General features: G+C 34.9%; 1 protein-coding gene across 5 annotated transcripts in view; it reads right to left on the bottom strand.

Moving 5' to 3' along the window:
- rptor (regulatory associated protein of MTOR, complex 1) overlaps nt 1-23,183 on the bottom strand; it is a 288,348-nt gene that overhangs the window by 87,767 nt on the left and 177,398 nt on the right. For all 5 annotated transcript variants that reach the window (XM_051898086.1, XM_051898081.1, XM_051898084.1 and 2 more), the window contains exons 10-18: nt 21,933-22,077; nt 15,803-15,878; nt 14,974-15,075; nt 8,585-8,668; nt 7,785-7,895; nt 5,281-5,355; nt 4,977-5,042; nt 3,972-4,163; nt 3,504-3,644 (exon numbers count right to left, since the gene is read on the bottom strand). In XM_051898086.1, coding sequence (XP_051754046.1) covers nt 3,504-3,644; nt 3,972-4,163; nt 4,977-5,042; nt 5,281-5,355; nt 7,785-7,895; nt 8,585-8,668; nt 14,974-15,075; nt 15,803-15,878; nt 21,933-22,077 — 992 coding nt within the window. The remainder of the gene's footprint in view (nt 1-3,503; nt 3,645-3,971; nt 4,164-4,976; nt 5,043-5,280; nt 5,356-7,784; nt 7,896-8,584; nt 8,669-14,973; nt 15,076-15,802; nt 15,879-21,932; nt 22,078-23,183) is intronic.

Below are 23,183 nucleotides of genomic sequence, written 5' to 3'. Positions count from 1 at the left end.
TTACATTGAAGTCTCACAGCAGACATGCCCATTGCATCAGAGCGGTCAAATGTGAGGGCTAAAATCAGGGTAGAAAATAGCCTTTTATTTCTAAATTATGACAATTGTTTATGTAAATATCATACTAACATTATAAGTGCACCCCAGGAAACATTATAAAACAATTAAATAAATAAATAAATGCATTTCATGACCCCTTTAAGGTGATGAGTGATGACCATTATACATGTGTGAAAGAAGAAAACAACATCCTCTCCTAATGACTACTGTCCTGTGGCACACATCCTCATGAAGTTCTTTAAGAGGATTTTCAAGGTCCACATTAAAAGGGGTCCTATTTTGTTTTTTAAAATGTTTAACTCTCTTTATTATGTAATGTTGCTGTTTGAGCATGAAAAAGGTCTGCAAAGTTTCAAAGCAAAAAGTCCACTCCAAAGGGAGTTATTCTCTAAATCAGTAAGCACTGTTTCTGAAGTCCTTGAAATGCCTCGATTGTAGTTTTCAGTTTTCTTCCAGGAACATGCACGTCACAATATCCCTTATTTAATTAATTCCCACCCAAGGCATACACAAAATAAAGGGTGCGAGGCCAATGAGTTGCATTGGTGTTATGTTGTCACCATTTCCAAGAGATGTTGTTTTTCCCCCGAATCTAACCCCGTAAATCAAACACGCTTGCATGTATTAATATGAAACTCGGTACACATATAGACCTCATCGGGCCTAACAACTTTCGTGCTCTAAGTTATACACCAGCTCAACAGGAAGTCAGATATTATGGGTTGTTTGAAAATCGCATGCTCAGGATTTTGATATACTCGTCCTAGGCGATTAATCCGATCACCACCAAACTCACTCACTCAGTCTCACTCTTTCTCTCTGTGTGTGGGTCTCTGTCTGTGTGTGTGTGTGTGTTTTACAATCTTGATTAGTGGTCTTTAACCCTTTTACTGATTACCCATTTATTGATGAACTTATAAAAATTTTGAACTGCAAATGATAACTTCACACTCATTTGAAATTGAACCATGACACTATATCACTATTCACTACAGGACTTGTTTTCTAAATGTTGTTTGACTTAATTATTATTACCCAACACCTGTGATTTCATGTACTGATTCATACAAGACTAACATCTCTGTTTTTATAGAGGAGAGTATGTGGTTTCTAGACATGGGCGTGTGAGATTACACATTTAAGAATCTGTTTAGATCTGCTGATTCCTACGTCCAGATATAACATCATATGAAATACTACGGTGAAGTACATTGTATTTAGCATTTTAAGGTAAAAAGGATGACTTTCTAAGAAAATCAAGTCAGGCAGCCCAGGTGTCTTTATGCACTTCCTGACCATTTGGCATGACAAGCTCAAGACACAGCTCTGCCTTTGTCTCTATGATAATGTGAAGGTATGGGCGATACTGTCAGACTGATTGGATTAGCACCTATGCATTTGAATGACACTGTTATGCTGATTAGATCAGGGCTGGGGAAATGCCGGTAACGGGCTGATTCCTGCACTGCATTTGCATGCTTTGTTTAGATTGTCCCCACCTCTATAGTATGTATCCCTCCCCCTTGAATGTATATAAACTATAACGTACACTTCCTTAGTTGGACTTGGATGACTACAGCGACGCACAGCGCGCACAGTGCAATGCGTTCCTGCTTGAAAGATATCCCAGCGTCTCCTGGTCTTTGCTTCGACGAGGAAAAAGTTACCTACAGGCGTTACAGAAGGTCATGTGCTGTGTTTGCGAACATCATGTACGACGCATGTCTTTAAATTAATTATTTATTGATATAATTCAAATTTATTAAAAAACCCTATTTAAGTAAATTTCACATGATTTTATAAAAGTGTATGTTTAAAATAAACTTGCATAGGTGAGCAGAAAAACCTTACTATTACCTGAGACCTATTACCTATTTATTCATTTTATAATTGTATTTTTTTTTATTGTATATCACACATATTGATATTAAATGAAAGCATGCTTTTGGTGCATACGATTGTTGCACAAACGATAGCTCAGGGAGGTAAAAAAAAAAAAAAAAAAAAAAAAAAACATGAAGAGAAGTGTTAGAATAATACAACATCAGCAATCACAGACAGACTGGATTACATTTCTCAGAGTACTGTTGAATTTGCTCTGGAATTTTTATAGAGGTTGTCTGAGAAAAACACTGACATGGCAGATTAGGATAATATTCTGCACTCATTTGAAATTGAGCTATGACATTCTATGACATGAAATTCATCTAAACTTAAACAATCTCATGGATGTGGCTGTTGTGGTTTGTGATCATATGGGCACCAACTGCTGCAGTATCTGTGGTTTACTGAAATGACTTTGACATAGTCCTTTTATGTTTACCCGTTTTAAATGTCTATTACCCGCCATGCACAGTTCCCCTGAAGCCACCATTTTGGCGGTGCCACCGGCTTGGGCCCATCATCGCTATATTTATATATATTTATTTTTTTTATTTATTTTTTTTGGGGTGAACTATCCCTTAAACACATACAGACGACTGTGTTTCTGTGTTTTGGATCATTCAGGCCCAATACGCAGTGAAAGAGAACTCAACTCAGTACTCGCAGAGGATTGTACCTGGATTCTCAACATTACATCCATAATGCCTCCTCCATCCTTACCTCCTTCTACAGGGGCACCAAGAGAATGTTCTGACCAGCTGAATTACTGTCTGGCAATAGAACTCTAAAGCTACCCATTTTAAAATCCTTTAAGCAGACAGTAAAGACAGCTGAGAACATTACTGGAATCTTTGTCCCAACAATCCAAGAACTTTAGCATTTACAAGGCCCAAGAGGACTCAAACCACATTTTGCAATCATTGCTGACTAGATATAGATACTGGCCAGGCCAGGTCATCCAGACTTCAAAATAACTTCTTCCCCCAAGACATAAGACTCCCTTGACCAATGCCGTCGTGAGGCTGGACAGGGTTTCAGAAATCATCACTCATTAGAGTGACTTCATTAGCCAGCATGTCACTTTCACAAGGATTGTTTAACAACTGCAATAATTTCATAGACTACTGCTAAAATTGCATCAATTCCCAAAAACCTATCTATTCTAAACACAATCATTGCATTTATTATGTATACTGTGCATTCTGTACTATGTTCTGCAATGTCCTATGTGTACTATGGTTATAGTCTTGAAATCCAAAATAGTTTTATGTAATTTGCACTAGGATCTCTAAGAGAAACACAGTTTTGTTCCCTCATGTACTGTGAACACATGGTTGACAATAAATGACAATGGCAAGAAATGTTGAAATGACTTGACAGCACATTTGGACAAACGAATGGAAGTAGAATGTGTTACTGTCAACCACTGAGATATTCATGATTCATAACAAGCCTCAGTTCTAAAATGCACTGTTCTCAGCTTTAGAACAGACTTAAGAAAATGATAATGAATCTGATGCTGATGAAAATTGCCCATAATGAAATCCCATTAAACTTGCCTTCCTCACGATGGGACTGCCATCATTAATGAGTTGTGCTAGCATCATGGCAACATTATGATCAATGGTGGTAGAATGATCTGTTCTCTCAGCAGAATTTCCCACAAACGTACCCAATGCAAACACAGCTGCACACCGCACCTGCCAATGAGACAACACAGAACATTAATGAACCACACAACACCCATGGTCAGGGTTATGGTGCTTATAATATGGTGCTTCTATTGTAACAAGGTAGAACTCTGTTTTTTGATTTGGAGATACATATTCTGTACAGGAATAAACCTGCACTACATAGAATAGAAAAACAGAGAAACCAAGAAATCTATGTAAGGTTTGGAATGCATTATAGCAGATTAATGGTCCTGGTTAAGGGCACTGTAAAAGTAAACCATATATATACACTAGAAAATCTACTACTAGATTTTCTAATAGTAGAAAAATATTAGACTGGCCAATTTTTAGAACCTCTGGTATGGGATCAGACAGGAGACTGTAGAGCTTCTCATGGGCACTATCTCGAACTCCACACCAGCGTGCAGAATCAAAGTTCTGCCAGATTCTGCCCAGACAGATTGCCACCCACTGCCTCAGGAGAGGGTGAGGGTCGTTGAGCTGCTCCAGACAGATCGCAATCAGGTTACCCTGCAGACATGCCTCCTGATGGACAGAGAGGTCAATGAATAATCAGCAAAAAAAAAAAAAAAAAAAAAAAACAACAACAAAAAAAAACATTATTTTAATACATTTTTAAAAACTATTGTACTAAATAATTCTGAGAGTACATTCTTGACCCTAATTCTCAAATAACAATATTATACTAATATTATATATATATATATATATATATATATATATATATATACACACACACACAAACTGTATATAATTTAATAAATGCAAATAAATACTCTTCATTGAACTTTCTATTCATCCAAGAATCCTGAAAAAAGTATCACCATTTACACAAAAATGTTAAGCAGCACAACTGTTTTCACCATTGATAATAATAATAAGAAATGTTACCTGAGCATCATATTAGCATGATTTGATTTCTGTATATATGTTTTTTGATGAATAGGAAGTTCAAAAGAACAGCATTTATTTGAAACAGAAATCTCTACTCTCACTTTTGATCAATGTAATACATCCTTGATGGATAAAAATGTTAATGTCTTTCAAAAAAAAAAAAAAAAGTAGTGTACATTACACAGTAGTGTACATTACCGTTCAAAGGTTTGGGGTCTATTTAACAATGAATCCTGACAATGTTAAAAAGGTTTACACAAAAATTAAGCAGCACAGATAGATAGATAGATAGATAGACAGACAGACAGATATAGGTAGATAGATAAACATATAGACAGACAGATATAGATAGATAGATAGATAGATAGATAGATAGATAGATGCTCTGATTCACTCATCATCTTGATCTCCATCTGTTTTTCTTTGTTTCCATCTATGTCATACCTGTCCTGTGTTGTAGTTGTTGACAATGACAGCGAGGATAAAGACAGCCATAGTTCGATGCTCAGCCTGGATAAAGAATCAGGAGTCAACAACTAACGATTCATATGTCCAAGACTTCATTTAATTAATAGTGTTCTTTTCACTGCCTATTCGTGATCTGATTGGTCAAAAGTGCACCAAATTCCAACCAAAAACAAAGCATAGTTTGAACTCTGGAAATATGGCACAGCAGATTAAGTAATCAAAACAGATTTTGTTTTGAACAAAGAGGAAAATTATTCAGTACCATCTGTATGATACTTACGGGCATGTACGGGTCAGCCAGCACTGACAGGAAGTACTTGTGTCCATTGTCTTTTACAAGATCAGCTTGGCATGACTACAAAAAAAAAGAAAGAGGGAGAGAAAGCAGGAGGGAGTGTAGGCGAGTGTAAAAGAGAAGGAATTGAAAATGAAACAAACACCATACTGACTGCTGACAAATGTTTCTTCCGATTTTGCTGCCTGATACAAACTTCTTACATCTGAGTTTTCTCTGAATAAAACACTTACATACTCCCCTAAAGAAAACTGAACGGCAGCACGTGAGACACTTCACTGATATACCAATAACACAATAACAGACCTTGGAATGACTAGAGAGAGAGAGAGAGACAGAGAAAAGCTATTTGTCCTATCTCAAACAGAATGTGTGTTGGAGGATAGTGTGGGCAGGGCGGAAAGGGCAAGTTTTACTATTGACTGCTTGTGCTCTCCATTTCATCTGGTGAGTTTTTTAAGTGCCATGTGCTATAGTGAACAGACCAATGACACATACTGATCACTATATAATATAAACAGTTCTGTATATATCTGAACAGTAAAAGTTTGGAGTCAGTACGTTTTTTTTATAAACTGATCAAAAGTCAATGTAAAAACTTTTACATTGTTTAAAAAAAAAAAAAAAAAAAAAAAAAAAAAACAACAACAACTTTCTTAAATGCTGCTCTTTTGAACTTAGCGTTCATCAAAGAACCCTGAGGGGAAAAATGTATCACAGTTTCTACAAAAATTCAGCTTTGCCATCACAAGAATAAAATGGCTATTCAAAAAGGCAATGGCTACAAGAACATTTCCAAACAGTAAAAGTTTCTACAGACATAGTTGACAGCCTCATTTGTAAGTTTAAAACATATGGTACCATAGCAAAACCCCCTTATCCCTATAGAGTGGTGCAGGGATGACTTCAAAGCCCAGAAGAATAATTCACCACTGGTTCCCTCAAGATTTTCCTATGGGTTTTTATAATGGAGTTTTTCAATTTATGGTCTTTAATTTTTTTTAGTAGCCTGATTAGCAGCATCGGAGTGTGTCTTGCTGCAGTCTCTGTAAGGGATGTGCATGAATGATAATCTATCTCTGCAGGTGTCTTAACCACTGCTGTAAGAGACATATGGCAAACCACTTTCACTTCCACTGCCACTGCCCTTCTACTCCACTGTACAAAAATACATTCTGAACATTATAAACAAAGTTTTATTAAAATTATTTAGTGTAAAAAATAATTTAAATTAGAAATAACATTAATAGATTAATCCTTCACTAGACCAGGAATGTGCAAGAAAATATCTACCTTGGATCTACCTTGATTTCATGATATATTTTTCTTTTGTTTTAGAATTTTGAAGAAAAAAAAAAAAAGAAAGAAAAAAAAAAAAAAATCAATGTAGCATTGATAAATCAGTAAAACCACAAAATGTATTTACATTCTAGTGAAAAATTCATAACTGCAAGTTACTCCAAAGAAATGTTGGAGTTGAAGTTACTTATTCTTCTTCTGAAATGACCTTCTGCTGACTGAATGTTAACCAACAGCCAAATAGCTACTTAGACATTGTTTAAGCAAACTCATATTTGGTTTGGCTACATTTTTGTATGTGACACTCACTTTTCATTATCCAATCAATTTCACCATCCATGTGATGCACTACGAAAGTAAAGTGGGATTCTAATGGCAATGTACGCTGACTTTAAGACTGAATTATTAATAGAGTTTGTTTGGATGATAGATGAGTTTTCCAACAGGAACAATGCACAGGCATAAATGTTTCTGTTGTACAAATATATTCAAATGTACAATAGGACACACTTCTGAGCTCTTAAAGAAGAGCATTTTCATCTGTTTCTATTCATTTTTGGTCTTTCTTTTGGTGAACACTTCATAAAGCAGGAGTTAAACTGTGCTGAGAGTCTGATCTCTAAATCATATTGATCAATCAGTAATCAGACTGATCAACTCTTAGCTTGTGGAAATATTTAAACATTCAGTTGTTTGTACTACAATGGTTAAGTTTACAAATTCACATTTTTCCTTTTCTTAATCAAATTTTGTCATATTAAAATACACAAGAATATTATTGTGATTTTAAATATTTAAACTTTTCAAATATGCAAATTAGACTGTTTTATTATTTATGCAGATATTTGCATATATCAAAATATAAATATAAACTTTTATTTTTGTTTTAATCTTTTCAACAACTCAGCGGTTGGTAACTATCAGATCCTTCATTTTTAATAACCCATCTGACAATTATTAGTTATATTATATTCATTTTTAAATATAATGAAAATTAATAGGTCTACAGTGAAACAAGTAATTTTATGTTTACCACAATATTATGTTTTTTATCACGTTTGATAGCTTCGATACTAAAAGGCTTTTAGCTGGTCATTAGTATCTAAATGTTAATTGTTCTGAGAATTACAATATGTGGAATTCTGGTTAAAGCAAGGGCTAAAATGCAAAGGATGAAGAGGTTTACATACACTATCTACAGCTAAGATCTTTGCCCAGATGAAGACCAAAAGAGGCCTGAGCTCTCTTGCTGAACTCTGCAACAGTTTCAACACATACGGAAAAATCCCCACTGAAAGAGCCTGCAGAGAACAAAAAGACAAAGTGAGAGAGAGAGAGAGTGAGAGAGTGAGAGAGAGAGAGAGAGAGAGAGAGAGAGAAAGACAGAGAGAGAGAGAGAGAGAGAGAGAGAGAGAGAGAGAGAGAGAGAGAGAGAGAGAGAGAGAGAGAGAGAATTTTAGAGGATGACAGTGATTCAAGGCAGCCAAACATTTTCTTTGAAATACTTATGCAATTGATTTATTTAGATTTGTTTTTCCTTAACAGGTCTCTTGTATTAAGAATATCATTGTTTGATTGTGTATGTAAATTCTAGCAAACCCTGGCGCTACGTAACTATCCATACTTAACATCCAAATTGTACATAAGGCTGGAATGGGCAGCTACAGTCCTGGAGGGCCAACTATCCTGCAGAGTTGAGCTCCAACCCTGATAAAAACTCACTTGGCCATAGCTTTCTAGTAATCCTAAAGACACTGATTAGCTTGTTCAGGTGTGTTTGATTAGGGTTGGAGCTAAACTCTGCAGGAGAGTGGCCCTCCAGGATCGAAGTTGCCCATCCCCGACATAAGGTATAAGTAAATTGATTTGACATATGTATTATCTAAAGCTTATTTAATACAGTTAATTAAGTGGTATTTTAATTTATGTAAGCTTTAAAGTAAAAGAAAGATCAAAATAAATGTTAGAGGTGTTTTATATGCTGTCTCACCAAACTGACGGCCCATGGGCCCAGGTCCAGAAATCGCCCCAGCAAATCTAGTGCTCTCAGTCTGTGTACCTGACTCAAGAGGACCTAAGAGAAACCAGATGAGAGAAAATTAATCTGATGTTCTGCTCTGTTCCACAGCTAGTGGAGTCACTAGTGGAGTCAGTGGGGAGTGGACGACAGAGTGTGTCAGTGTTTAACTCTACAGCAGGGCCATGGATAAAATACAATGAAAGAGGGCAAACAGATATATTTAATATACCCCACACCAACAGGAAACACCAAATGTCTCACATCCATGCCTACACAAAAGCAGGAAGACATACATTCCTATACAATGTGGAAACAACTAATATAATCATTTTCCAGGTGCTTAAGTTCACACACACTCCCTGTGGGCTGGCACAAGCTAATCACTGCCCACCTGTGCGTGTACATCGGTGGTTAGGGTGGTGATTCATTAATACTTCCATATGTGTCTGTGTTATTGATAAAAGGGGTGGTCAAATTAAGTTTCAGGCATGCAAAATCACAAATATGGTTAACAGGATATGATGTCACGCACAAGGACTTCGTCTTGTGAAAGACTAACAAGCTAAAATGTGTCAATAATTGGGGAGGAAGCTACTTACTCGGTGTGTCTGTTTTTAACTTGTGGTATCCTTTATGTTTAAATGCAACAATAATATTAATGACCATTCTAAATGATATTAATATAATATGATATACAAGGAACCCCAGTTTCAGGATGATGAAGGGGTATTTAAGTCTAACTTGTAGGGATGTGGGGGTACATAAGACAATTCTGGGAAATAATGATGTATGTGAAAGGAATACTATGATGTATGACTGTCTACTCTAGACACATTTAAAACCATACTAAATGACTTCACATGCATGATGGGTGCTTGTCTGCATAGTTACAAAGCTCACAGTCTCCCACAAAAGGGAACACTGCTCCAGACCTGCCAAAAGCGCCTTGATCAAAGCCCAGGTATCACATCCACAAACGTCTATATCACAATATGAAATATTAGCATAATGCACGCCCAAAGGCAAACAAAATGAAAGAATTGTAGTGTTGTAACCATGTCACCGAGATGCTGTGTGTTTTGGTGCGAAAGCATAACCCCTTGGTTTGGCCTTCCAAAAACGGATACAATTTGGAATCATTGGTTAAGATCTAAAAAGTAAGAGAGTTACAAAATTAACTTACAACTGTGAAAACTTCAGCTTAAGTAGTGCTTGCAAAACTGGTTCCAATCTATCTGCTTGATGATCCGAATCTGACTTGAGATTGAACTGATACAGTAAAACAACATTGTTAGCTATGTGTTTACATCTGCTTTATAAGCCTTGGAAGCTGAAGCTCATGATTATGGGAAGGTCCGTTACAGTTCTGACACATGCTTGAGGTGTTTGGCAAATCACAACACACTAGGTCAGCTGGCCAAACAGCACTTTTCGGAAGGAGGAATTTTGTAGAAACTGGTACTCAGTCAGAGCATTTCAGACTGACTGGGAATGAAGGTACTACAATAATGTACAGTATGTAAACATTAAAGCATGTTAACCCATATTACTACACCGAATATACGAAATAATGAACTTTTAAAATAGCATCATCTGACTCCTTTAAAATTGTTAGTTTTGTTTAAAAAAAAAAAAAAAAAATCTTAGGTTGGCAAAATTTATGTTTAATTTTAAAAGTAATATTAAGCATTTAAGTATAAGCCTTTAGATCAAAAGATCTGAGATCACGAGAAGCATAAATTTTAGTTTTAGGTAACAGTTCTAGTTTGCATATTACTATGCCAGCATTTTAAAACCCTGCATACGTGTGTATGTATTTAAAGCATCTAGATATTGTGGCACACTCTCTTAGCAATGTGAGGGGGCCCGGATACAGGCCTGCCCAGAGACAGAGCGTGCTGTGTAAGGAGCGCAACAGAAGGACTGCCCACCTCAATGCCCACACAAAAACACACACAAACTCCAAAACGCCTGCAATCTCCTGCCAAAACAATACGCCACCCTGCCATCAAGGTATTAATAGATCGCAGGGTCACGTCAAATCATGGACTGTGAAAATTATCAGCATGCACCTTGGCTATAACAGGGTGTTCCTTAATACCCTGAGGCCTATGGACGGAAGGAAGAAAGGAAGGAAGGGGAGAAATGAAAAAAATATAGAAATAAGTGAAAGAAGTGAGAAGAATATGAGGGAGGTCTGTTTTTTTTAACTCTAGCCAAATGGAAGATTAGTCAGCACTTACAAGGTGTGTTTTTGTCTGTGTGCGTGTGTGTGTGTGTGTGTGTGCGTGTGTGTGTGTGTGTGTGTGTGTGTGTGTGTATAAAAGCATGACTGGCTGCTGAGTTTAATATAAGTGTGACAATCTGAGCCCATCTGTGAAGAGTCCACATCTCTTAAAGTGATGCACAGAAACATGACACAAAATCCATTTGACTCAATACAAGAGATGGTCAGCAAACAAAAAAATGTGATCAGGAAGCATTTACATTACATTTAAATTAGCTTTTATCTTTTAAATTATATTTTATCTAGTGCCATGCTCTACTGTCTGAACTAAGGGAACACACTGTACACAACAAGATTTTGGAGTATTTGACAGTCTCATTCACATTACATTTATGCATTTAGCAGATGCTTTTATGCAAAGCGACTTAAAGAGTTAGTTCACCCAAAAATGAAATTTCTGTCATTAAGTAGTCACCCTCATGTCGTTCCAAACCTGGATCAGTATTGGCCAGGCTCCTGCCTCAGCATCACACGCATGCGTCGTGCTGCTCACCTGAACAGCTTCGGCCAATACGGAGCCGGAAAAAAAAAAAAAAACATAAGTTTCGGATTTCATAAAAAAATCTTAATTTGTGTTCCGAAGATGAACGGGTGTGGAATGACATGAGGGTGAGTAATTAATGACAGAAATTTAAGAAATCTTTTGGGTGAACTAATCCTTTGAAGCAGTGTTTCCCAAACTTTTTTCAGTCACAGCACCCTTTGAAAATTTTCAAAAATGTGTGGCACCTCACACTAGTGTTGTCACAATACTACTTTGATACGATACCTTGAAAATTATCGATTTTCAATACCACAGGGAAGAACCGCTGTATATAGGCCTACTGTCATACAGATATTTTTATTATCATCTAATTTTTTGTCCATTCATTGAAAGTCTAGGAAATCAGTAATTTCTTCTGAAGAGATGACTGTGATGACAGATTTTTAATACAGGCTTTTATTCATATATAAGTATTGCTCAATTACCATTACAACTATCTCACCTAGCCTAAATGTTTGCTCACTCAGTGTATTTGTGTTTTTATATTGGGATAATTTTGATAGCTTGTTTTAATTTAAGTTAATATATTTTATAATGCAATAATTTCACAGTTAATCTCCAAATTAATGTAGAAACAACAAAGACAGTATATTTTAAATGTTTAATGGCATCTTTTTACAAAAGGGGGCCAGTATCACTGATACTAATACAACTGATGTCTCAATTAAATTGAATTTTTTTTTTTAAACATTAATTATTGCCATTCAACATTACAGTGTAATTGAAACCTATACATTTTAACATTTATTGGGCTCCAAAAAATAAAACAACTTTTAATTTAAGTGAACTTAAAACAATCTTCACATGAACCCATAATAAATGTCATATTTAGGCCTACCTGTGGCAGGAAATATACAGAAATTGAATAAAGTTATCAAACAGTCTGCACTAGATAAATTAAATTAATTATATATTAAAATTAATTATATATATATTAATCCTTATTAAAGCTACAAAATTTCTTTAGTCAAGAGCAGTGAGTAATTTTCTCTGTTTCCTTTGTTCTTTGATTAACATTAAAGACAGACAGCATTAGTGGCTGCTGTCACTTTAAGATCTGCCGCTGCTGCACATGATGCATATTTGAGACGCGTCAATTTTCTCACAACTTTTTACGTTCGTTTAATAGGCCTACTTATTTAACTGCTCTTATGAGGATACTTGACAAAACAGACATTTTGGCATAGTTTTGCGTGTTATTATTTGTTCAAGAGCGAAAGAGAACTCAATTCTGGCGCTCCGTCTGTGTGCATGATACTGGTGCGCGTTTTTCTGTGCATTGTGTGTCTGTCAGAACATTCACATTCGCGTTCTCGCTTGTCTTGTCGCTCTTGAATGGTTGAAAACAGCGTGATCATATAATGTAACACTAGCCAAAGGATGACAGAAAAAAACGCTGCGTTAATTATTTTTAATGCGTTAGACAGATAAAATCAATCGCATGCATTAACGTTGACAGTACTACTTATAGGATATAACCGAAGTGTTATGTGAATACGAGGCAAGACATACATAGTGACAATATTTTCGTGTGTATTTGCCATGAAAAAGAGGCGGCTTTATGTGTATGCACTGAAGCATGGGAATGAAATCATGCGCAACCCCCGCCGAAATTTTTATTATAAATTTGTGTGTGTTATTTGTTGTTATTGGGGACATCACAGATTGATGGTACATAATAACTGATTTTTTACACATTTTACACATTTAAAATTTAAATTTTACACATTTACAATTTAAAAATGTTTGAAGGAGTTTTTACACGGCACCCCTGCTCTCGCCAGACGGCACCCAGTTTGGGAAACACTAAAGGATAACAAGGATAATAGAGGAGCAAAAATTACACAAAAATGTATGGAAAAAGAAGACAAAACAACAACAACAACAACCAGATTGGAACCCATTGACTTGCATGGCCAAAACCATGTGTTTTTCAAAATATCTTCTATTGTGTTCCATGGAAGAAAGAAATGCACTTGAGATGACATGAGAAATAATGATAAATGATGACAACATTTTTCATTTTTGGGTAAACTATGAGACAATACAAAGTTTAAATTCACATTTACACACAATCAGATAAATAGAAGCCATGATTTTTTGTGCTGTATTTGAATATTTTAACAATTAAATATTATAATAATAATATATTATTATTTTTACATAAAGAAAGACACACATACTGTGTGGGAAGAATATTAATATAAATATAAATAGCATCACAAGTATAAATATAAATAGTTGTTTTCTAAATTAAATAACTGGCTTGGCCACCGTACTAAAGCAAAAGTAAATTTAACAAAATATTATATGGTAATATTTACTTTGTATTACGTTACTTTTCTTTCTATCCACTATTATTAGCATAAGAAATACATTAAATTCAGATTATCTGTGAAGCACTTTTTTACAATGAATAAAATCCCAAAGCATTTTTTAAATGATTATGTTTAACATATTTAATGAATATCTAAAGTAAATATGTTGACTGTGACAGCCCTTACAATTTGATTCTTTTTTTTTTTTTTTTTTTTTTCATTTTTCTGTGGAACCCCTAGCATCTACCTGTGGTTTCCTGGGGGACCTGTAACTAGTTCAGCCATGCAGTACTTGAAATATAATCTGTCAGCTAATTTTGGAGCTCACTGTTACTAAAGTTACTAATAAATGTTACAAATAAACCACCACCAACAAAACACATATTTGGCCCAATGGAGGGTACTTGAGGGAATTTTTATTCTGAGTGATTACCTCTATGTATTGGTATTGCAAAACCACTTTTTTCTCTCTCTCTTTTTTTTACGTTTAAGGTACGCTTAGTGTGCAAGCAGAATATTTGATGTTTGAGACTTCTAATTTTTTCTCGGAGTACATTTTTTTTTAAAAAAAATTCCCCTGACTTAGGGTTGATTATATCTGATGTGTGACCAGATAGGAAGCTGAAATTTTCACAAATGTAATAGTTATGATAGCATTCCGCTGAAAAATGTCTGAATTTTAGTTACAGTTTGAAAGAGTTTGAAATTTTGCTGGTTAAAGAGCTAGAGCTAAAAACCTGGAGAAAAGCCAACTTTATTCATGTGTTTTAAGAAATGAACACATGTAATATAAGCATGACAAATACTAAAATTAATAGTGTTTTACAGTAATTGTTTATTCACATACAATAGCTTATGCTTGAAATGGACCACTTGAAACAAAACACCCCTAAACTATATTTAACTCTTGTTGAAATAAATGCATTTATAATTAATATTTCTCTCAAGTCCTCTGCCATCTTGTACAAAAGTTTTCACAGAGCTTGTCACATTCTCTGTGAGGCAAAATGCAATGATGCCTTAGAATTTAGGCCAAAATAATATAATAATAAGGTTTTTTTAGGAGGCAGAATGATGTTGCTGCCAATCTTTTAGAACAGATGTCATTGTCAATAAAATGATCAATGTTTAATAAAAATGTTGTCTAGGTAGGCAGTTCACTAGATTTTTAAACTATTGAGCTATTGAGAAAGTTTTTGCTGGAAGTTACCTGCAGGACAATAGGGAGCTGCTCCGGTGGGTTTCTGTTCTCCACGCCCATTGTCAACCACACCTGAAAGGCTGTCAGCTGCTCAGCGAAGAATGGACTATGCTGTGGATAAATAAACAAACTCTATTGTGATACAGAAAAAACATAGAAAATACACAAACACGTATGGAGTGAGCACAGGAGTGAGCAAAGTGAAAAAGCACTTTGTTAAATCAGCCATAAACAGTGTACATAAGTGATCAAGACAGCTGTATTGATCTCAGTAGAGTTATATAAGTCTTACATAATACTTTCTCTCCTACCCCATCACTCATTTACTCACCTTGCCCATCTCAATTGAGTCTTTTCACTTTCTGTGTTAATGTAAGTAGACAGACAGGTCTAACCTATGCTTTTTTTTTTTTTTTGGGTGTTTTGGAACAGAAATGAACCTTATTAAATGCATCGCCAGTAGTATAAAAAAAAGAAAAAGAAAAAAAGAAAAAAGTCTGTTTTAGTTTATTGGATTATACTGATTATACAGGAATATTCCAGTAGCTCTGAAGCAGGTATTGCACCTCATATTCAGTAAAACAGAGCACAATACAAGAATAGGTGGAGAGAGAGGGAAAAAAAAGAAAAAAAAAAAAGAAAGTAAATTCAATGACTAATGATGGCAAATATACAATTCACTTTTGAGTACGATCAGAGATTCTACAACTGATTCATCATAAGTAGGGCTGCAATGCCAATACAAGGCAAAGGAACAATTGATATAAGAGGCACTGAATTACTGATCAGGAATTAGCCTCTCTCTGTCTCACTCAGAGCCAGAATAAGTCATGCTCACCCTGAAGGCTGTGCCCTCCTCGATGATGGTGGGAAGCTGGGAGAGGCAGATGTCCACCGCAAGGTCCCATGCTTGCCTGCACACACACACAAACAAAATGATGCCGCACTAGTCAATCCCACACGTACACATGAACGTTTCATGCTGAGATTCTAGGCTCTGATCACATGAAACTAGCACATTTTTTAACACACTCATTATCGAGGGAGAGGAAAATTTACCTGTAAATGTACCTGTTTTTTTAAATCTTTGAGACAGGTTATTTAACTTATACACTTAAAGGGTTAGTTTTCCCCAAAAAATGAAAATTCAGTCAACATTCTTAAAAAAAAAAAAAAGAAAAAGAAAAAAAAAGAACTGTAAACACAAAAACTAAATTGGTATAATTTTTTTCCAATAATGAAAGAGACATCTGGTTCTCAAATAGTTTTGCTACATTTTACATTGGTCAAGTGGCAACGCAACACAGCACCAAAATTGTATTTGATATTACCTTGTGTAGATTTGTTCATGGTTTTTGAGGACAGGGGCAAGTTACATAATTATTCATTTTGAGATCTGCCTAATTTGGCTAGCCATCTAGTGACAGATGGATCTGTACCAAAATACTGTACACTTTGATTGGAGACATGGCTTTTGACGTCAAAAGATACAGTTTTCACTTCCTTTTAAAAAAATGAATTAGCCTATTTATCTCGCTATTCTCTGCATAATAACTCTGCATAATTATATGCTTAGTTGCATTTACTGTAGCACAAATTGAGAAGCACTGCTTTACAGTATCTGCATGTAATCTTCACTGCACTTGTCAAAGACTGCATGTAAAGTTATTAGATAAGAACTAATCATCTCATGACACTTCACATACAGAAGCAGTGCTGAGCTTTCAGATCTCCATCACACACTGAGGTTTAACATTGCTTTTTTTTTTTTTTTTTTTTTTTGAGTATTTTCTTTTGCCACATAGGCTGAGAGAATTGCTTTGATCACAGAACCCACAACACTTTGGCTATATTTAATTCATGACATTACATAACACATCAAATGTGTTGTCCATTGAAGAGCCAGAACTACAGCTATGACTATAATACGCCTTGCCAGTCTCTAATCATCAGCATTTCTCTCATTAGAATGTAAATATACAAAGACTTAATGGAAAGAAAGTCCCAATGTGTGAATGGACAGGTGGACGCTAAGTTAACACTGTACAGTACAGTTCAAGTTAATCAAATCAGTAAAATCACAAAACAAATACAATCAATCTCACTAATTTGTTCACCAAAAAATTACCTGGATTCAAACCTGGGACTTATTTTTCACCAACATAACAATATTGATATTCATCTTATTTACTGTGCAATAAAATTCATAAAAACTGTATGTTTAATGTATAATTTAATTTAATTAATTTAGGTTTAATTTAATCATTAAATTACTTGCACAATATGCTGACTAAAAAAAATAGTTGTACTAAATTAACATGTTCAATTGAAAGCCCTAATAATAATGATCAGTTTGGAGAATGAATGGTTGTTTATTGGGACAGTTACTGTCCCTTCGGTATACACTGCGATGATTATTTCACAAATATCACTCACATTCTCTGTCCATTTCCTGTATTGTTTCTCGCTCCTTTAATCCCTGACCTGCTTTATCATGTCTCCTCTTAATAGCGGAAGGCATCTTTCCTCTCAAACGTTCCTGTAACTCTTTCCTTCTTTACCAAATGTTCCCTCTCTTTCCGCCGCTCTCCATTTCTCATCTCCTGTTTCATAGGAGCAGAAGACTCAAGGAACTTTCTGCCCAGTGTAACTAAAGAGCTCTGATGCTACATTATGAAACTGGAATCTATTTCTCTCTTGCTAATGGCATGTTATGAGATTCAAGCATCAACTAGCTGTGGAGAACAAAGCACTGTTTCTATTCCATCATACACTGCTGAGGATTACACAACACAGGTTTAGCCAACAGCATGATACTGATGATGGAAAACAGGGGGAGAGAGCGGGGGAATGAAGATTCGTAATATAGTTCATGTAAAATGCTGAGGGAGAGAGCTATGAGTAAAATACCAGTGTAAATAAATGAGTAGTGCAGTTCAATGGTGGGAATGAAAAGTAGAAATTCTCTTTCTCCATGTGATGTTGTTTAAAACCTGGCACATCGATTTGACTTCTATACCGTGTTCCAAATTATTATGCAAGTGACATATCAGTAAGATTTCAGTACAATAAACATTCAGATTTTAGTTTTTCTAAGAAAATGTTTGTTTGTTTATTTATCCATGTCTTTTTAGATAACTGGTATCAATCTCAGACAAAATAATTTGCCAGGTCTATGGAAACCCTACTTAGAGGTTGTTCCACATTATTAAGCAAGTCACAGTTCTCATGCAATATGGGGAGGAAGAAAGATCTTTCTGAAGATGAAAAGCATGAAATGGTGCAATGTTGTGCAAAAGGCATGAAAACAACTAATATTGTGTGAAAACTGAATGAAGATTTTCGAATTATCAGGTTATAAGATTTGTGAGTGATTTAGAGCACAGCAGAACTCGGTCAGATAAAGGCTTATTAATGAAAGGTCCTGTCAAAAAAATTAATTGTATTAAAAGGGCAGATATAAAAAAAAAGCCAGTGTTGAGCAGCAAACAGGTATTTGAAGCTTCTGGTGTCTCTGGAGTCTCAAGAAGCTCTCCATGCAGGCTGGCAGTTGTGCGTAAAGATGCATTTCAGCCACTCCAAACCAAAGCTCACAAAGAGAAACATTTACAGTGGGTTTAGAAATACATGAAGACTCATTTTTAAATAGTTTTATTCACTGACTAATGCCGTACTACAATGGATGGTCTAAATGGATGGATTTCTGGATGGTTGGTGAATGGCCACCACGTTCCAACAAGACTGCGACGTCAGCAAGGAGCTAGCGGGTGATGTTTTGGGCTGGAATATTGGGAAGTGAGATGGAAGGTCCCTTTAGGGTCTCTGAGGGTATTAAAATGACTTTTGCAAGATATCTGGAGTTCATAACTGGCCATTTTCAAGTATGGTATAAAAAGGAGGATAGTGCCTTCTGAAATACAATGCACTATCCCATGCTGCAAAAAAACACCACAGCAATAAAACTGTTTGAAAATGTATTTCTACACCCACTGTGAATGTTTCTCTTTGTGAGTTTTGGTTAGTGGTGGCTGCCAGCCTGCATGGAGAGCTTCTTGAGACTCCAGAGACACCAGCAGCTTCAAATACCTGTTTGCTGCTCAACACTGGCTTTTTTTGCCAGTGCTTTTTAGCTGCCCTTTTAAAACAATACATTTTTTTGACAGGAACTTTCATTAATAAGCCTTTATCTGACTGAGTTCTGCTGTGCTCTAAATCACTCACAAATCTTATGATAATTTGATAATCTCCATTCAGTTTTCACACAATATTAGTTGTTTTCATGCCTTTTTGCACAACATTGGACCATTTCATGCTTTTCATCTTCAGAAAGATCTTTCTTCCTCCCCATACTGCATGAGAACTGTGACTTGCTTAATAATGTGGAACAACCTCTAAGTAGGGTTTCCATAGACCTGGCAAATTATTTTGTCTGAGACTGGTACCAGTTATCTAAAAAGACATGGATAAATAAACAAACAAATATTTTCTTAGAAAAGCTAAAATCTGAATGTTTATTGTACTGAAATCTTACTGATATGTCACTTGCATAATAATTTGGAACACGGTGTAGTAGAAATATAATAAAACAGAATATTACTGTTACTGAGAGGTTGTGACTTGAGTTTAAGTCATGGTTGCCTCAACCGTTACCAGTGAAATTTCACGATTCACGCAAAATAATGCACTACTGAACACACAACTTTATTTTAAAAATATAATTTAAATATTTACAGTTGCAAGAAAAAGTATGTGAACCACTTGCAGAATCTGTGAAAATGTTAATCATTTTAACAAAATAAGGGAGATAATACAAAATGCATGTTATTTTTTATTTAGTACTGTCCTGAGTAAGATATTTTACATAAAAGATGTTTACATATAATCCACAAGACAAAAAAAAAAAAAGAAAAAAAAAAAAAAAGCTGAATTTATTAAAATAACCCCATTCATAAGTATGTGAACCATTGATTCTTAATACTGTGTGTGGTTACCTAGATAATCTAAGACTCTTTTTTTGTTTTGTGATGGTTGTTCATGAGTCCCTTGTTTGTCCTGAGCAGTTAAACTGAGCTCTGTTCTTCAGAAAAAATCTCCAGGTCCTGCAGATTCTTCAGTTTTCCAGCATTTTTTGCATATTTGAACCCTTTACAGCAGTGACTGAATGATTTTGAGATCTGTCTTTTCACACTGAGGACAACTGATGGACTCAAACACAACTTTTAAAAAAGGTTCAAACATTCACTGATGCTCCAGAAAAAAAACATGATGCATTAATAGATGGGGGGTGAAAACATTTAGGATTTGAAGATCAAGGTAAATTGTATTTAATTTGTCTTCCGGGAAACATGGAAGTATCTTCTGTTGCTTCCGAAGGGCAGTACTAAATGAAAAAAAAATGATATTCAAGCGAAATAAGAAAAATTTGGACCTCTTCATCCTGTTCAAAAGTTTTCACCCCCCGACTCTTAATGCATCGTGTTTCCTTCTGAAGCATCAGTGAATGTTTGAACCTTTTTTAATAGTTGTGTTTGATTCCCTCAGTTGTCCTCCATGTGAAAAGATGGATCTCAAAATCATTCAGTCACTGTTGTAAAGTGTCCAAATATGTAAAAGATGGTGGGAAACTGAAGAATTTTTGGGACCTAGAGATTTTTTCTGAAGAACAGAGCTCAGTTTAACTGCTCAGAATAAACAAGGGACTCATGAACAACCATCACACAAAAAAAGAAGAAAAAAAAAAAATAGTCGTACATCATCCAGGTAATGACACACAGTATTAAGAATCAATGGTTCACAAACTTTTGAACTGGGTCATTTTAATAAATTCAGCTTTTTTTTTTTTGTCTTATGGATTATATGTAAAAATCTTTTATGTAAAATATCTTACTCAGGACAGTACTAAATAAAAAAATAACATGCATTTTGTATGATCTCTCTTATTTTGTTACAATTTTGTACATTTTCACAGATTCTGCAAGTGGTTCACATACTTTTTCTTGCAACTGTATTTATTTTGATATTTATTATTTAAAATATCAAGAAAAATATTAACGTATGAAACATTACTTTATATGTCATTGAAATTTTACTTTAAAACAATGACATAAGGCCTTGAAGAAGATAAGTATAGTCCATAATAAAGAACAAATAAATCGATTAAGATGATTAAGTGTTTTTCTCTGTGGTTTGATTAATATTAATGACACAACAGACGGAATCATGTCCATTCAGCTACAATCACTCTGTAAATCCTAAAGCACAGGTATGAAATTTTGAAACAAAACAAATAATTTGGAACTGTACCGATATCTTGAACTAACTACTGAGAAAGTGTGGTACTTTTTATTGTAATATCGACTTGAGTAATGATGCTGAGTGATTCCTTAAACCACTGTGGTACAACATTTTACCCGGAATACCTATCCATGCATTTTATACTGTAAATTACAAACTATAGGGATTTGTTCACTCTGCACCCAGTTCTGATTTTTAGAACAGGGTTTCTCTTCACAGTTATTTTGCAAGTGAAAACTCCAGAAATGTCCTTATCAGACTTGCTTAGACAGTGTAGTAAATGTCCAATTAAAATACATAAGTTGCCATTTAAATGACTTAACACAATGCCAAGAGTCTGTCTTCTACAACATCTTGCTGTGGTGCTGAACTAATGAGTGATATGAAAAATAATACGCCTCTAAAGGCAATATTGTATTTTACACATTCATGCATATTCTTTGACTGAAACAGACAAAGAGTGAGTGAATGTAGACATTATTCTGCATGTGGTAATACATATCGCACCTGAAATCTGATCTGAACATCCAGGCTCAAAAGCATTTCCATTTTTTATTGCTCAGACTCACCAAAGTCAGTCTCACCAAAACAATTAGATTTTTGTCCTGTCTGAACAAAGGTTGCACATATTAGTAACAATAATGATGTAAGTGTGTTCACGTCCATACACTTACCACATAGCATGCATGTATGTAGGTGGCAACCTGGGGCTGCTGACTGGTGTACAGTTATATGACCTCATAATTCTCTCAGCCAATAGGAAATTACGAAATAGACTGGCCACCAAAAGATCCTGACGAAATAATTTCTGAAAGAGATCTGTAGATAAAGAGAGAGAAAGATTAAAAAAAAAAAGCTTTAAAAAAAATTAAAAATATTATGAGATATGTGATTGCAGGTAACTTGATTAAAATCCTAAAGTCTGTTGTGTGAAATGCTCAGTCTTAATGAGATCCAGTAATTATGATGTGTGTGCATGGCAGATAAAACACTGGGGATTTTCATTATGCAGATTTCTCTCTGATGCACAAAAATTAATTAAAGACTTTGAGAGGTTAGGATATAACAGCAGAATCATGCTTGGTTCCTCCTCAGGACAGAGACAGGAGTAAAAACTTCAAAGCTGGTGTTCTGTGCTGCTTGTGTTTGGGAATTTAGATACATATCTTAAGTTTTAACACTGTACAAACTGCCAGGAAAGCATTTACAGAGCTTGTGAATGCACAAACAAGCATCATTATACTTCTTTATACAATTTATACAACAGTTAGTTTTGGTCCTGTAATTTGATTGGGCAAGCACTGTTAAAAGGGATGACATTCAGTATAACAGCACCAGGATGCACCATTTATCTCACTTCACTTTTCTGTGTTTATTGCTGAGTAGCTCTGGGACATGCAACGGCTGGTCCTGCTTTGGCTTTTGGAACTATTTTTGTATTTTGTATTAAGAAACAAATATAAATTTAGAAAATTAACTTGCCAAATGGTGTCTAAACTAAGACTGGGTAAACTAAATTAAGGGTAACACTTTATAAGTATACAGTAATAAAGCATTTACAAATCATTAAAAAACTATTAGTTTATAGTTAAGGGTTATAAAGGCTTTATATATATATATATATATATATATATATATATATATATACACATATATATATATACATATATATATATATATATATATATATATATATATATATATATATGCACACACACACACACACACTACTCACTCCCATTATAAAAGCTTGGAGGAGACAGAATATTTTTTAATACAACTCCGACTGTGTTTGACTGAAAGAAGAAAGTCATATACACCTAGGATGGCTTGAGAGTGAGTAAATTATGGGATAATTTTCAAATTTTCAAAAAAAGTGCTTCATTACTGTTAAGCTATTAGTTTATAATTAAACTATTAGCCCA

This window comes from Ctenopharyngodon idella, chromosome 6 (genome assembly GCF_019924925.1).
Source record: "Ctenopharyngodon idella isolate HZGC_01 chromosome 6, HZGC01, whole genome shotgun sequence".
Lineage (NCBI taxonomy): Eukaryota > Metazoa > Chordata > Actinopteri > Cypriniformes > Xenocyprididae > Ctenopharyngodon > Ctenopharyngodon idella.
This window is presented reverse-complemented; position numbering and strand designations above follow the sequence as displayed.